Source organism: Tiliqua scincoides, chromosome 1, assembly GCF_035046505.1.
Source record: "Tiliqua scincoides isolate rTilSci1 chromosome 1, rTilSci1.hap2, whole genome shotgun sequence".
Classification (NCBI taxonomy): domain Eukaryota; kingdom Metazoa; phylum Chordata; class Lepidosauria; order Squamata; family Scincidae; genus Tiliqua; species Tiliqua scincoides.
In genome coordinates, this window is record NC_089821.1 from 170,764,311 (window position 1) to 170,780,346 (window position 16,036).

At 41.1% G+C, this 16,036-nt stretch overlaps 1 protein-coding gene across 1 annotated transcript in view; it reads left to right on the forward strand.

Annotated features, from left to right (window-relative positions):
- Positions 1-16,036, forward strand: part of FAM83B (family with sequence similarity 83 member B) — a 52,543-nt gene that overhangs the window by 3,844 nt on the left and 32,663 nt on the right. Inside the window, exon 2 of the mRNA XM_066612415.1 lies at positions 8,223-8,726. Within this exon, the coding sequence (XP_066468512.1) occupies positions 8,283-8,726 (444 nt within the window). The 5' untranslated portion in view covers positions 8,223-8,282. The remainder of the gene's footprint in view (positions 1-8,222; positions 8,727-16,036) is intronic.

Genomic DNA, 16,036 nt, shown 5'->3' on the forward strand with positions numbered 1-16,036 from the left:
GCCCTCAGCAGGCATCATGAATGCTATTTGGCCCTCGGTATGAAACAAGTTTGACACCCCTGGTCTAAACAGTTATCATTGCTTAAAGAGGTATTATTCTTGGAAGGCTTATAAAATCCTCATGGAATCCCTTGTTGTAGAAAGGAATTTGAAGACATATCAAAATGCATAGATCATGAATATGCCTCATTTTCTTGCTTTGCCTCTATTGTTAAGACAGTGTAGGATATGCAAAGGTGTGGTTTTGGAACAATCTTGGTGCATGTGTGATATAATTTCAGCAAGCATGCATGCGTTCTTACTCCTACCAAAACAAAAGTCCCTAGTTTGTGACACTATCAAGTAAAGTGGTTTTACTGTTATCATTAACTCAGCCTGAACTACCTGCATATCTTCTTAAGGTGCTATTCAGTGTCTTTGATGAATAAGCTGTTTAATTTAGTTTGAATTTCTAATATAATGTCAGTAGTATGTGCTTAAACAAACTATTTCAATACAGGTGAGATTGTGTTTTTACTTGGGACCTTCAGTCCAGGGACATTGACCTTTACCTGGGACCTTCCGTCAAGGGGTTATCTCCATGTGTTGGAATTTAAGGAGTACATTTCCTAATATTCATGTTCAATAGAACTTTGGTGCAAAAATTTGTTTGGTGGTAATTTCCATTTCAGTATTAGGATATTCTTTCACAATTTTATGAAAGTTTCAGATTTTTTGTTTTTGTTTTGACTACAATGGGAAATATCACTTGAATTTTGAGATTTTTTTTTGCCCCCACTGTATATATTTGTATTTCAAGAAATAGCTTACCCTTATTAAAAAGCAGACCCTACTAGATAAATGGGAGAAAACAGCAAGCAATAAATCTTGGTTGAGTATATTGGTCATTATATATTTTGGCAACTTGATTTTATATGGGGAAAAAATACTATAGGTCTGACCTAGTCATTGAATACTAAACAAACCCAGTTAAGAAAATAATTTTGTCTATGTCCACACCATAAGGCTTGCACGAACAAGTTGGCAGAATTGTACATGGCTCCTTTTCCAGCCTTCCAGGCCTCACACCCATTCCTTGAAATAGTGTATTCATGAAGGGTGGAGATGCATGAAGAGTAAATTGAACTACATTGATTACTGCACTGCATAAAACAAGACAGGTCACTGTAACAAAGGACAGAGCTTGAGTAAAATTGTATAGAAAATTGAATTATTCTTAAGTGTCAGACCTTCAAAGTAGCTAGATTCCAACTGGCTGCATTTTTTGGTTGAGGAGGGGAAAATTGTATTCCTTGATCAGTCTCATCATTGTTCAAATAGCACTTTTCAATTTGCACATATTGCCACGCCAATAATCATATTGGCCAACAGTCATACAGCACTAGCTGAAGTTTCCAAATGGACTTAGGCAGCTCCATGTACAGTAATCAAAATGTGATGTAAGCAGTGCATGGACAACCATAGTCAGATCTGATTGGGTTAAGAAAGGCTGAGATGCCAGCTGCATCCTAAGCTGGGCAAAAGCACCCCAGGCCATAGTCAATACTTGGGCATCTAGAGACTGGGTTGAGAAGCAGTCCAAATTGCTTCTTCAGGGGGAGTGCAACTATCATCCAGAATAGGATGATAATTCATAATGTGGATCACATATCTCCTAACTGATAGTACCTCTGTCTTCTCTAGATTTAATTTCTACTTGTTTGTCCTCATTTAGCCCTGTACTAATGACAGACAGTGGTTCAGAACCTCCACAGCAATCCCCAGTACCAGATGATATGGAGCTAAAGATCTGGGCATCGAGCAGGAGTGCTCCAGTATTATCTTCTGGAGTCTTGAGTTGGGTGCAGCGGCTCAGCCTGAGGCAAGGGGGAATCTCTTCCCCTTACCACTGGGTAAGGGCTGTGTGCCCCAATGGGTCTCCTCGGACCTGCACCACCTGTGGAGGTGGCGCAAGTCCAAGGAGAGTGGAGTGGCTTGAAGCCACTCCATTCACCCCAGGGACGGGGGTTGGGATCCAGCACAACCACTGGGTCCCAGCCCTGCCCCTGGCTCCCCGCGCACCAGCCCCTGGGGCTGCCCATCGCCCACCCTCCCCCAGCCCAGAAACGCCCCCTCCCGGCTCCTTTCTGCCCCCCCCCCCACACCTACCTTCGCTGCTTGTGTTGGCATGGGTGCGCTGGCACAAGCTGCAGGGAGGAAGCCGCTGCGGAGGCCTCCATCGGCCTCTGTGCGTCGGTGCATCTGGATGCGCCAACGCAGCTTCCTCCCACGGAGGCGCAAACGTGCTTTATGGCATGTTTGCGACCCTCCAGGGCCTCCTGTGCCGGCATAACTGCTGGTTAGGATTGCACCCCTAGGGCAACTAAGATTGTTTTTATCCATGTGGTCCGCAGGCTGCGTGTTGGATAACCATGGATAACGCCCAAAAACAAAGAGTTTTTGATGCAGGTGAGTAAACTGAAACTGAATCCAGTCAAGACTGAGGTCACTGTGTTTGACATTCCCATCACCTACTGCAGTGGTCGCCAAACTTGCAACCGCTGTATAACAAAAAACCAGTCCCCTTTTTGACCAGAGCTTACTGTTCTGCTGCATCGCTGCATGACTTTCAGTGAAATTGGGGCACAGGGACACTCTGGGCAGTTGCGCCTGTTGCCCAGTGTCCCCAAGGGCTGCGCAACAGGGCCTCCAGGCAGACGCAACTGCCCAGAGCTTCCCTGTCCCCCAATCTCACTGAAAGTCTTGGGGTGACGCAGCAGAACGTAAGCTCTGCTCATGGAGCAGTAGGGTTCATCCAAATCCCAGATTCAGCCCCCAGATCAGGGTTTGGAAGACTCTGACCTAAAGCAATTTTCTTCAACTTGAGGGTTGTGATCCCAATGGGTTGCAAAGGATTTTTGGGGGATCATGGCAACCTGTGCAAGAGTGGGCTTGGATCCAGTCCAATAAAAGTTCTGCCTTATCAGAGCTGAGTTCCTGATATAATTCTGCACAGCCTCTTCTCAGTGTCTTGCCCTGCAGCTCCTAAGGCAAGCTCAGATACCTCCTAGAGCAGTGGTTCTCAAACTTCTCAGGAGTTTTACTCCTGAGGTAAGTCTTTGTGGAGGAGGGGGGTGAGGGCAGCTACATGATCCCCAGGATTACCTCACTAACAGGAGTGCTTATACTCAGAGGGCCGCTGCGAGCTGGAGGAGGTGCAGGGAGCCCTGTGCCACCCAGTGTAGGGGACCCTGAGGCTTAGAATGTTCAAACGGAGTGATTGAAAAGCACTTCCTAGTTGTGTTTGCAAACAGGAAGTGCTTTTTGATCGCTCCCTTTGAACATTCTAAGCCTTGGGGAACCCTGCAGTGAGGCTGTCCACACCTCCTGCAGCTTGCAGCAGCCCTCTGTGAGTATAAGCGCTCCCCCTTACATGTCCATTAGCAACACGATCCTCGGAATCATGTCGCTGCTTTTCAACTTCCCCTGCCCCTAAAAGCTACCGGGACGTTTACATGAGCTGGTGGGTTGCTGTGTTGCTGTGAAAAGATCGTGTCCCAAATGTAGCAACTAATGTGGCTTTGAGTTTAACTCAAGTGGACAACCAATCATTCTGCTCTTCTTTTCCTAATTGGTTTCTTCTATGGCAGCATTAAATCTTTCATTACCAAAAGGTCTGTCTGAATTAACAAGTTTTTATTAAAAGCAAGAGATTTAAAAAAGATGCTGCTTTTGGGAATAAGCAGGGTGGATACCTACACCTTGCTGATTCAGTGTGTGATCCACAAGGTGTGGGAGAAAAATGATTCTTAAGAGTAAGTCTGTTGATTAATCATGGAAGTGATGTAGGTTGGTGCTGGATGGATACCGAAAGTGGATTAGATAATCATGGGAAAAACTGATAGATAAAGGAGAGAGTGCAAAAGAGGCAGATTCCTTGTAGCTGAAGATGAATTACATGTCTTTCATGTAACCTATGTGTGGAAAAGGCAGGAGGGAGAAAGTTTAAAAAAAAAAAAGGTGGAACAGAGAAGAGTTTTATAAGGATTTTCTTCCTGCTTTGTTGTTGTTAGTATGCTCTTTAAACAGTGGAACAGAATTTCTAAAACTCTCTCTATGCCACTTTATATATCACAATTGAGTTGGAGAAATAGATCTAGGTGTCAACAGTGTATGATGGCACCAAACTCCATGTCTTTATATTAGCCTTGCCCAGGAGTCTTTTATTCAAGTTGAACAGGAGGCTGCAGAATGCAAAAGGGCAGGAAAGGAAGAGAATTCTAATTAGTTCTATGGTAATTCTGTTTGTTAGTCCATATCTTCATTTTGTAATATTTCTACAGTGAAGATTGTTCTAGCAGGTTGGGAGGCAGAGTATGGTTTAGTTATTAAAAATAACCTGTGGGACTTGACATCATGCAATGGTGACAAAATATTCACTAAGTCCCACATCTGTGCTATCAGCACTTCAAGGTCAATAGTATCAAGTGGTCAAAAGAGTACAATTATCTTTATTATTATTTTATTATAGATCAATAATATTTTATTATAGATCTATATTTTATTATAGATCAATTTTAATTATAAAATTATTTTATTATAGATCAAACCAAGCAACAGGCACATGCTGTCCCAGACCACACCCCCACTCAAGACTGGATTGACATAGATCTAAGAAGTTGATGAGGAGTGTGTAAGGAACCAGTAGGCAGGCGCTCATTCTGCATTCTCACTTAGGGATCATGGCTCTTCTTGTTCTTAACCCATTTTTACCGGACCTACAGTTGTACACATTTGGTCCGGTTGCGTATATGCAACATTGGGCAGAAATGGCTTAACCCTCCCACTCCCTCCCTTCTGAAAAAAACCTGCCTTGACCCAAATTAAACACTTTAAAAATAATACTTTTTACTTACTTGCCTGCCCTACTGAAGAGCTGTGACAAAAGAAAGAAAATAACAACCATTAGTGTTGCCATTCAGCAATGCTCCTAGTGCCACTGGCCATAGACATTATGGCAGATACTTGATTACACTTCTTTCACATTTCTATCATTCCATGTAGCTGCTGTAATGTTTCAATCAATTCTGAAGGTCTCTTTGGGTATAGATCTCTGTAGTGCTTTTATGTAGGTTTGAAAACAGTTTTATTCTCATGGGCAATTTCAAGATTTTGCCTTCCATCATTTGTTCTTATCTTGCTGCTGCTTTTTAATTATACTGGCTGTATTAATTTTTTGTGTGTACTTACGTATATTTATTTATAAATGTATTTTTATGTATTAATGTTGTAAGCAGCTTCAAATATAATTGATGAGAAAACCAGATTATAAAATAATTGCAATGCATGCATAAAGTATGTGTAGACACAATTCACAAATTATGGGTTGGATCTGAACTTATTGATCTGTGAATGGCAGCTCCTTCTATTCATAGGAAGAGAACTGTACTTGCAGGACACCTGGGAGAAGAATTTGCTGTTCACAGAGAAATAAGATCTCCAACCCTGCATTTCTCCATGTGATTCTGTATTTAAGAATAGCTGAGAGATAAAGAGAAATAACTTGCAAGTAAGGGTTAACTAAACTGATGAAAGTCAACATTGTGCTGCTTTCAGGGATCTATATTCTCCAAGCAAACTTGAAGCATAGTGTGAGGGAGAACAATCTGCACATTTCTTTAAAGGAAGAGGAGTTGAATTCCCTGACAAGTGGTTCATAGAGCAGAGTTTGAGCTTCCCTTTTGTGTTTCACCAACCATCTTAGCACCCTCAGGGCCCAATCCTATCCAACTTTCCTGTGTCACTGTAGCCCCAACGTTAGGGAACAAACATTATCTTACCTTAAAGAAACCTCTGCGACTGCCCCTCCCCTACATGATGCATCATATGCCCTACTGGCACAGCTGCATTAGCACTGGAAAGTTGGATAGGATTAGGCCTTGAACTCCTGTAAATCTGTCTGAGGTGAAAGGAGGCATGACTGAAAGCTGTGCAGCAAAATTCATATTCAAGGTTTCAAATCGGAGCCCTGTCTCTTTAAGATCCTTCCAGGACTTGAATCTGTATCATTTAACAGTGTCATGGCTATGGTACCTCAGAACTGACCTGTCTCTAATGTTAACAGCTTTGCTGCTACCAGCTACCTAATATGGTTATTGTATATTAGGTACTGTATCTTGCAAGTATTGCTACTTGCAATTACTTGTGCAACTTCAGGCAGGCTAATTTAACATATAGATCTGTGGGATGCTGGGTGGCCTGCTCAGCATAAGAACAGCCCCACTGGATCAGGCCATAGGCTCATCTAATCCAGCTTCCTGTATCTCACAGCGGCCCACCAAATGCCCCAGGGAGCACACCAGATCACAAGAGACCTCATCCTGGTGCCCTCCCTTGCATCTGGCCTTCTGACATAGCCCATTTCTAAAATCAGGAGGTTGCACATGCACATCATGGCTTGTACCCCGTAGTGGATTTTTCCTCCAGAAATTTGTCCAATCCCCTTTTAAAGGCGTCCAGGCCAGATGCCATCACCACATCCTGTGGCAAGGAGTTCCACAGACCGACCACACGCTGAGTAAAGAAATATTTTCTCTTGTCTGTTTTAACTCTCCCAACACTCAATTTTAGTGGATGTCCCCTGGTTCTGGTGTTATGTGAGAGTGTAAAGAGCATCTCCCTATCCACTCTGTCCATCCCCTGCATGATTTTGTATGTCTCAATCATGTCCCCCCTCAGGCGTCTCTTTTCTAGGCTGAAGAGGCCCAAACACCGTAGCTTTTCCTCGTAAGGAAGGTGCCCCAGCCCCGTAATCATCTTAGTTGCTCTCTTTTGCACCTTTTCCATTTCCACTATGTCTTTTTTGAGATGCGGCGACCAGAACTGGACACAATACTCCAGGTGTGGCCTTACCATAGATTTGTACAACAGCATTATAATATTAGCCGTTTTGTTCTCAATACCTTTCCTAATGATCCCAAGCATAGAATTGGCCTTCTTAACTGCCTCCGCACATTGGGTCAACACTTTCATCGACCTGTCCACCACCACCCCAAGTTATCTCTCCTGATCTGTCACAGACAGCTCAGAACCCATCAGCCTATATCTAAAGTTTTGATTTTTTGCCCCAATGTGCATGACTTTACACTTACTGACATTGAAGCGCATCTGCCATTTTGTTGCCCATTCTGCCAGTCTGGAGAGATCCTTCTGGAGCTCCTCACAATCACTTCAATAAGTCACTTGGAGATGAAATGCAAACTGCTTAGATTTGTAAACTGGCCCTTACTGATACTATATTTAGGTCATGAGAAACTCATCATGGGCAAACACTGATGGGTACCATGTGCATGTGTTTAACAATCTATCAGTGAGAGATTCAAAATGGCCAGACTGTCATGTGTGACATACAGGTATAACCTAATTATCCATGGATTTTTCACCCAGAGTTTTATCTCAGTGCAATGAGATGGGCCCTTTAAATTAAAGGGGAAAAAATTGTTTTAACAATAGCCTCATTAATGCGAGAGAAGGCAGCCAGCTGACAATCCCTCAATCATTCTCTCTCCAGGTGCTTAGAATAGCTTCACTCCAAGGCAAGCAACCCCTCCCTTTCCACTGACCATGTGAAAGAATGATAATCACTTTGCATTCTTTCCCAGCTTTGTGCTCTCCTGAAGCTGGGTTGGAATGAAGCTTTTCTAATCGTCTGGAGAAAGACTGATTGATGGATTGTCTACCTAATGCCTCTGTCTTATATCACAAAGGTCAGCAAGGCTGTTTTTAAATTGCCAAGTAAAGGGTTGTTGTTTTTTAAATGGATTTGCTTTAATGTGATTTTTGCTATCCATGATTTTTGCCTCACCAGTAATGAGACTCACAGCCCAATCTTATCCACACTTTCCTGGGAGTGAGCCTCATTGACTCTAATGGGACTTACTTCTGAGTAGACATACATAGGATTGGGCTGCTAACCTGTAATTTCAGTTGCTCTACCTAAAGCATGCTGCTGTGCAAATCTCTTATAACATGGTCTTCTCACATTTAAATGTTTGACTTCTGGGTTCAAAAATCCATTAGCAAATGACTGGAAAACTATCTTATTTAACTGATTTTTTTTGGTCAATGAATAAGACTCTATTTCCTCTGTTCCATGCTATTTCTGCATTGTACTGTACTGAAAGTGGTTTAAATATTGTTACAGACACTCTGACTGTTATCTGCTCCTGTTATTTCTGTTCTAGATACATCCCATAGTGCTTGAATGGAGATTTAAGAAGTCTTGCCACTAAATAACTGTGAAAATGGAAACCTCATCCCTGCTGTCATCTTTGCATGATGAATGCAGGTTGGACAGCTACCTTGAACCACACTACAAAGAATGGTACAGAGTTGCTATTGATGCTTTAATTGAAGGTGGTTTAGAAGCTTACAAAGAATTTCTTGCCAAGGAAAGATGTTCAGAGTTTCTAGCAGATGATGAGATTAAGCACATATTGAACACGGTCCAGAAAATTCCTCAAAACACTACTTATGCACCTGACAACATTGCTGATGATGCATCTTCTTCGGGAACTTACTGGCCCATGGAATCAGATGTGGAAGCGCCTAATCTTGACTTAGGTTGGCCCTATGTAATGCCTGGAATTTCTGGTGGTACAAATATTGAGCTGCTCTTCCATCCTCCACGAGTACAACCTTACACAATAAAGGAAACTATCAGGAAGATGATAAAAGAAGCAAGAAAGGTAAATATTTATATATTTTTTAAAAAACAAACCTGTATTGATAATAGGTGAGGGAGACCTGGTTTTCATTGGAAAAATTCAGATCAAGATTTATTGTTTGGCTTGGGTGAGTGTTATCTACCAGGGTCTCTGAAGCACTTTTGCACAGCCTATGAACTCTTTGGGGAGTGTCCCTGAGAATGCATAACTTCCAGACATTTTCTAGTTATCACGATTGTGGAAATCCGGTGGCAAAAATACTAAGGACCATGGAGGCAAGGAAATCAAGTTTTCTTATTTTCTTGAACTTTTCAGGAAAAAAAAAAGTATTCCAACCCTGGGTTAAGTTATGAGAAAAGAGAACTGTAAGCTTCACCTTTATGTATGTGTGTCATGTATTTTGTTCAGCTCTGCTTAAGATCATCACAATACTTCTGAATGATTATTTTCTCATAGCCTAGTTAGTAACATATTTGTTTCTGTTTGTTTTTAAAAAGTTTCACTTACATGATTCTTTCCATCCTACAGATACTTAGAAGGTTAACTTGTACATCAATATTAAATTCCAGTTCTTGTTTTTCCAAATTTCCATGTTTGGCAAGTGATCCTGTTTCAGTTAAGATCCTATCTATGATTAACAATTGGAGACTAGCTGTCTGTGTTCAGATCTAATGCATGGTTTCACGTGTCCAAGCAAAATAGTTAGGAACATTGGTAGACTCTCATGTCCAATTATATGGTATAATAAAACATGATTTCAGTGTTTTTGACCATTTCCACAAGATGTGAAAGAACATCCCATTAAAATTAAATAACATATCTTTAAGACATTCTGTCTGACTCTCTTGAATCCTTTAAAGTACTTTTAATTGATATCAGCGAAGGAACTAATCATGATTTCATAAACACTCTGCTGGTTTTCTGCGGTTATCTGAGAACATACATCAGAAAAACTTAGCAGAAATTTCCCAGATCATGTGTACTTTTTATTTTTAATCAAGAGGAGTTGCACGAATGTATGCACATGTAATAGAGCCATGCTGCATGGGAGCTGGCATTATACATGTGTGAATTTGCATATGCTATTGATCATTGCTGATGCTGCAGTTTACATTCCTTTTCATGCATACATCAGATTCCTCCTGTGAATAAATGGAATGCCATGTGTTCATTTGAACTCTCACACTTGACATAGTATTTATTTAGGTCATTTTCATTTTATTAAGAAATGTGACCAGAGATAAATCTACCCAAAAATATGTTTGGCCACTGCAATGCTCTGTAGTCATTGCTGCACTTAGTTGTAAAATTTACTTAAGCTTTGGCAATAACATTATTCACTTTGATTGCCTGGATGGACTGAATGATTCAATAAGATAATAGGCTTGGAAGGCGTTTCCTTGAACCTTACCATTCAGCTTCAGTGGCCCAGACTTAGTTTTACACTTACCTGGGAGTGAACTCCATTGACTATAGTGGGGCTTGCTTCTGAGTAGACATGACTACACTTGGACTGCAAGTGAATTACCACAGATGCTTTGAATCAATGGAATTTCCTTTCCGTAAGCACCTCAGTAGGGTATGTATATTATCTTAAAATAAAAAGTAAGCATAGCACTATTCACTCTCTAGTGACCCACCAGCTCCCTCCAATGATGATTTGGAGACAGGAAAACTTCATATTCTTATTGAGATTGAAACCCCATGCAGCTGTGTGTGCCACTTTCAGTTTGAAGTGTGTCTCTGGAGCATGTCTTTGAATACTTGTATAGTTTGACCATCTTTAGAAGTCCATCATGGTAATGATTCAGAAACAAGTGGGAACAGGGCCCTTTGAATTTGAAAGAGATAAATTAAATGAAGTATCTTCAATAAGAGCACATCAGAGGATGTAACTGTTTTCATCCAGATGCTGAGCACCACCAAAATATTTTGCGTAACAGACAAGTAAATTTAGGCCACAATCCTAGGCATGTCTACTCAGAATTAAGTCCTATTGTGTTCAGTGGGTCTTACTCCCAGGATAGGAGTGTGTATAGGAATGCAGCCTTAGTGAAGCTTAGAACAGCAGCACTCTGGCTTCAGTAAATGATCATGATAGACTTTCTGCACTTCATAAAATCTGGACAAAAATGGAAAATGGTAGCTGAGCTTTAATGCCGTGTCCCAAATACTGCTTTTTTGCTGCCTGTGGTTATAGTAACTACATAAATTGTGCAGATTATATCTTCAAACCATGGGAAACCTGTAGAAACATATCTTAACATTTGTCAGTAATTTGAAAATGCCTTACAGGTCATATAAGGTATTGGGCTGGACTGCCTTCTTATTAAGTTATAAAATGAATGAGAAATTTGAAAACCATGGGTAAGATTGACAAGATGTAGGACATAACAAATGCAGCATTCATTATCCATGCTGTTACAGTCAGCTCATACTGTAATTAAAATTTCAGTGAAAACTATAACAAAGACATGCTAACTTGTGAATAACACAAGGAAACTACAGATTACACCAGGAAACTGGGAATAACACAAGGAAACTACTGGACCTGCTTTAGGCCAGTTTGACTGATTGGGCCAGATTGGGCCCTGCTCCTAAGGGGGGCCTGTGCTAGACCAGCATATCGTGGCACTTTCCTGAGTTTGAGATCACTTCTAGACAATGCTGGACCAAGTGAATGCTTGTAAAGCATATGTGTCCCACCCAGCCCCAGAGCCAGGGCCATCCTTAGGGCGATTTGGCCGAATTGGGCTCTGCACCTAGAAGGGCACTGTGCTGGGGCAGCGAGCAGAACACCTGAAGCTGGCACCTCGCTCTGTAGCCGACGCTTCAGCAGGAATCTTCCATGCCAAGGCGCTGCAAGGAGAGCATGGCAAGTGAAGTGTTGCTGCTGGGTGGCCCTCCTGCCTGCCTCTGTGTCCCATTGGTTGGATGCCATGCATTGCATGGGGAGCCATTGGCCTCGGGCTCATCGCTGCGCTCATCCTGGTGAGTAGGGCTTCCCTTAGAGGTTGAGGACCCCACAGCAATGTTTTGCACTGAGTCCCGCAGCTCCTCAGGCTGGCCCTCAGCAACCAGCCCTGCTACTGATGTAAGAAAATGGCGCAACTCCAAGGACACAACAATTGTTATTAGACTACCATGATGTGGTTATCTTTTTTTTTTTTTTGAAGACATATCTCAGTTAAGGAAAGTTATTAGTGGCGTTGTGGGTTTTGTTGCAGTTTCATACTGATGGAGCATAGGAAGTCAAAAATAAAAGAAGCTATGAATGAGGTCTAAAAAAAAAATTCACTGAGGACAAAACATCAAGCTGTACCAATAACTAAAAAAGGGCAGTAATTACATAAAGTTAGATCAATTTCTTCTGTTCCAAAGGTTTATTGCTATTAAATGAAGAATACTAGAAGTTTCAGATTCTGAATGTTGATAATATGAACTTGCAGGTAACTAGCAAAAGCATCTAATGAGTCTGTGATCCAAGCTACGTGTTTTATTTCTTCAAAAATGAGTGAGGGGCCTGGCAGGCTTATCTGGATCAGGGCCATGGTATGGGGGGAAGAGGCTACACTCTTCTGCCCCATGCTGATTCTCCCCTGAACCGCATCCTCTGCTGCTACTTCTTCTGATAGGGGAAATGTTCAAGTTTCTTTTTTAAAAGCAAAAGAAGCTTGCAGCATTCCGGTCATGCGATGTGTGGCTTGACCCTAAGCCATTCTTAGCTGCAAACAAACAAACTAGAAGTTTCCAAGTCTGTTATCTTGAAGTGCAACATTGACAACTAGCAGAAGCTGTCATTGAAGAGACAGTTCCACTATATATTTTATTTGAAGGCAGTGTCCTGCATAGAATTCTACAGAAAACGTATGGATAGAACTGTGTTGATCATTATGTAACTTATTTAGCAAAACAAAACACCAAAAACAACTCAAGTGCAACCATTGGTGGTAAGAACAGTAGTCTCTTGATCAAAGGCATTATACATATTAAACAATATGGAATGTGAAGTTTTATTTTCAGTGGACATGCTGTTGAAATGTGAGATAGAAAGCAATTTTTGACTTGGAAGAGAAGGACAAGATTTCTGAACACACTCACTGTGGCTTTCATCAAATCAAAAGACGTATTTCAAATATGGGACTTTTCAAGTTTAAAATATTCCTCCAATCAAGATATATGTGACTTTTTTGCTCATGTAATAATAATAGGATGTGATTCCACTTCTACATTGTGTGACACTAACAAAGGTTAATTGAAAACCAAGATTGTAAAGGTTTTGAAGTAGTTCTTCTTCGTAAGAATGCAGCAAAAGATAAAATAAGGAACAAAAACTCCTTAAATTACAAGGTACAACACATAGAAGAACTTTGCAAACAAGCTTTGCAAACATGTATTTAATTGTAGAGTTGCTACATGCAATCTTTTATAAAACCACACCAATTTCTGCCAATATCTACTGCAGCGAAAATATTCTTCCATGCTATTCATGTTCCAGGGTAGTAATAAGTTCTGGGGCAAAGCTACACAAGTTGTTTTACTTTGAATGAATGCAAGTGAGATGTCTGGTGTGTTTGTAATATAGTAAAAATGGCATAATCTGGAACTTGGTTAAGTGGTGATTAACTGGAATTTTTGCCTGTCTCAGGCTGATTAAGAGTGTGCTGCTTATCATAGCCTCAGATATGCAAGTCTTTTAGCCTGCCCCCAGTCCCCTGCTTCATTTACCTGACAGGGCCCCCTGTGATGCCACTCCACCTTTCTTCCTTCTTCACAAGGGCCCTGTAGTAATAGACCTTACACTTCCTTCTTCACAAAACCTCTTGAGTAAGGAAGTGGAATGTCTGTTCTTAGAAGGCCCTCGTGAAGAACAGAACAGCAGCAGGGGAACAGAGCAGCAGGGTGGAGGGGAATTTGCAAGTCTTATGAAACCTTTATTCAGCAGCATATTTGGATAATTGGCAACCCCCAGTCCCTGAGACTGCAGGTAACAAAACCTTTACTGTATATGTTTTATTTGCCAATATGTAAAATTTACATGGAAGCAAAACAGACTCCCAACAAGGCAGCAGCCTGAACCAGGCTGCAGCAGCAAAAGGGAACTGAGGATAATAAAAGGTTAACTTTGGCTGGAATTTCCCAGGAAAGTTGCTATAGAAACTAAGGAGGAACCTGCCTGAACTTATCTGAATTCACTCCCCTCTCATTCTGTATGATAAACGAACTCAATCTTCTTCTTCTTCTTTGTCACAGTGCAATTCCACATATGTGTTTTGTGCCTGCACAGAACAAGCTTTGTGACATTCTAGAGCTCTAACCTGGGAGTTGCTCTTTATTTTCCCTGCCCTTGAGGGGAAGTGTCTGTCTATCTGTGTCTTGAGAACTTAGTGAGACTCAAGAACTTTGCTCCTTCTCAGTTGTCTTCTAAGTGCTTTTACTAAGTTCTGATATAAATTTAAAAGACAAAACAGCCTATGTAAAAATAGAGTAACATTAAAGCCCATCCTAATCCTTAGAGTGGCAGAATCCTTTATTGGTCTAGCTAGCAAAACAGATGCCATCTTGAATGTCTTTTAACACCAGGACTGCTCTGTTGTTCTCGTATTGCATTACAGATAAACTCAGTCTTTTCTGGCCTTTTCTTAGAGTCCAGGCAAACAAAAATAAGGAGAAAAAAGAACAATAATTTAACTTGGCCACAATGCAAGTGAAACAAAGAAAACCTTAAAAAAATCAACAGAGTTGTAGCTCATCAGGCCCCCTCCCACCAGTCTTAGATGAAATTACCATAATATACTGTATGTTGTTTTCAGCTTCTGCTTTCTTAACAGAGATGCATTTTGCAACCATGGTTAAATTAACACTACATGACAGATTGCCTATGCTTTCCTCTTGCCCCTATACAGTACTGTAGTTATTTATCTTTAAAGAATTTATATCCAGCCCTAGGCAGCTTACAAAGTTCCACAATAAAATGTACGATGTATAAAAATGATAAATAAAATGTCATCTGCTCTGATTTTTTTTTTTTTGCTCTGTTTTTCTTGAACATTTCTGTGAATGGTTTATTGGTCTAACAGAATAGGTGCCACCTCTAAGGATTAGGATGGTACTTTAATGAGATGAATGTTTATTTTACAAAAGCTGTTTTGTCTTTTTAAAAATTATAGCAAAAAATCCTTTCTCACATTTTTTAAAACCATAGTTAAATTGCTAGCAAAGTCTGTTGCATTATTAGAAGATAATGTCGAATTGGGTCTGGCGGAGGAAAGAATGATTAGTAACTTTTTTTAATAACACAGCTTTCCATGCATGATGCTAAAATACAGTAAATTACAGTGGACATAATAAGTGCTTCCAATAAAAGAGATGAAGTTGCCAGGCAGCAAAATGTTTATGATAGAATAAGAAGATATGAGTCAGCATGAACCTTGAGTTGGCTGTGAGATGTTCTAGGAACTTGGCACTGGTTGAGTGTAATTACTGTATCTGATGCTCCCAAAATCAAGGAAGAATTTATGGTGGCTGGTGGAGGTGCAAAGTACCTTGATCCTCTTGCCCCTTGGCTATGTGTGCTTCTTGACTGGGCCTAGAGTTTCAATCCTGTCTCCCCATGTCTGTTGTAGAGGTGAGACTGTTCTGTTTTATTTACTAAAGGTACCAGTACAATTCACAGCCACTTCCTATTATTTAGAGATTTCTTGATTCTCCTCCTTTGCTGTCCTTAAAGCTTACTGTGTGCCTGAGCTGGGAGCTTACGCTAAATGCTCTTTTGTGAAATTCAGATGTGTACAGATGATTATTTCTGTGGCATATTGGGAGTATTGCTACTATAATATAGCTCTGAGCTATTCCTTAGGTGGGAAAGCGATTCACTACAACAGGGGTGTCCAAAATTTTTGGCAGTAGGGCCACATCATCTTTCTGACACTGTGTTGGGGGCTGGTGAAAAAAAGAATTAATTTACATTTAAAATTTGAATAAATTTACATAAGTTTACATGAATATATTAAAGATAAACTTATATGAATAAGTGAAGGTCTTGCAATAGCTCAAGGGCTATAAAAGGCCTGGCACAAAGCAAGGCCAGCCTTTCCTTCATTGCCACTGTTGCATCACAGACGTGAAACAGCAAGCAGTGGAGGGAGCTCTCATCCCACAGCTCACGCAAGAGGTCAAACAGTCATCCTCACGCTGAAAGCAGTTGCGTCGGGCCAGTGCGGGCTCCAACAAATCTTTGGAGGGCCAGAAGCTCACTGGGGACTGGCGGCTTCCTGAGGGCCGCATTGGGAGTCCTCGAGGGCCACAAGTGGCCAGGGCCAGGTTTTGGG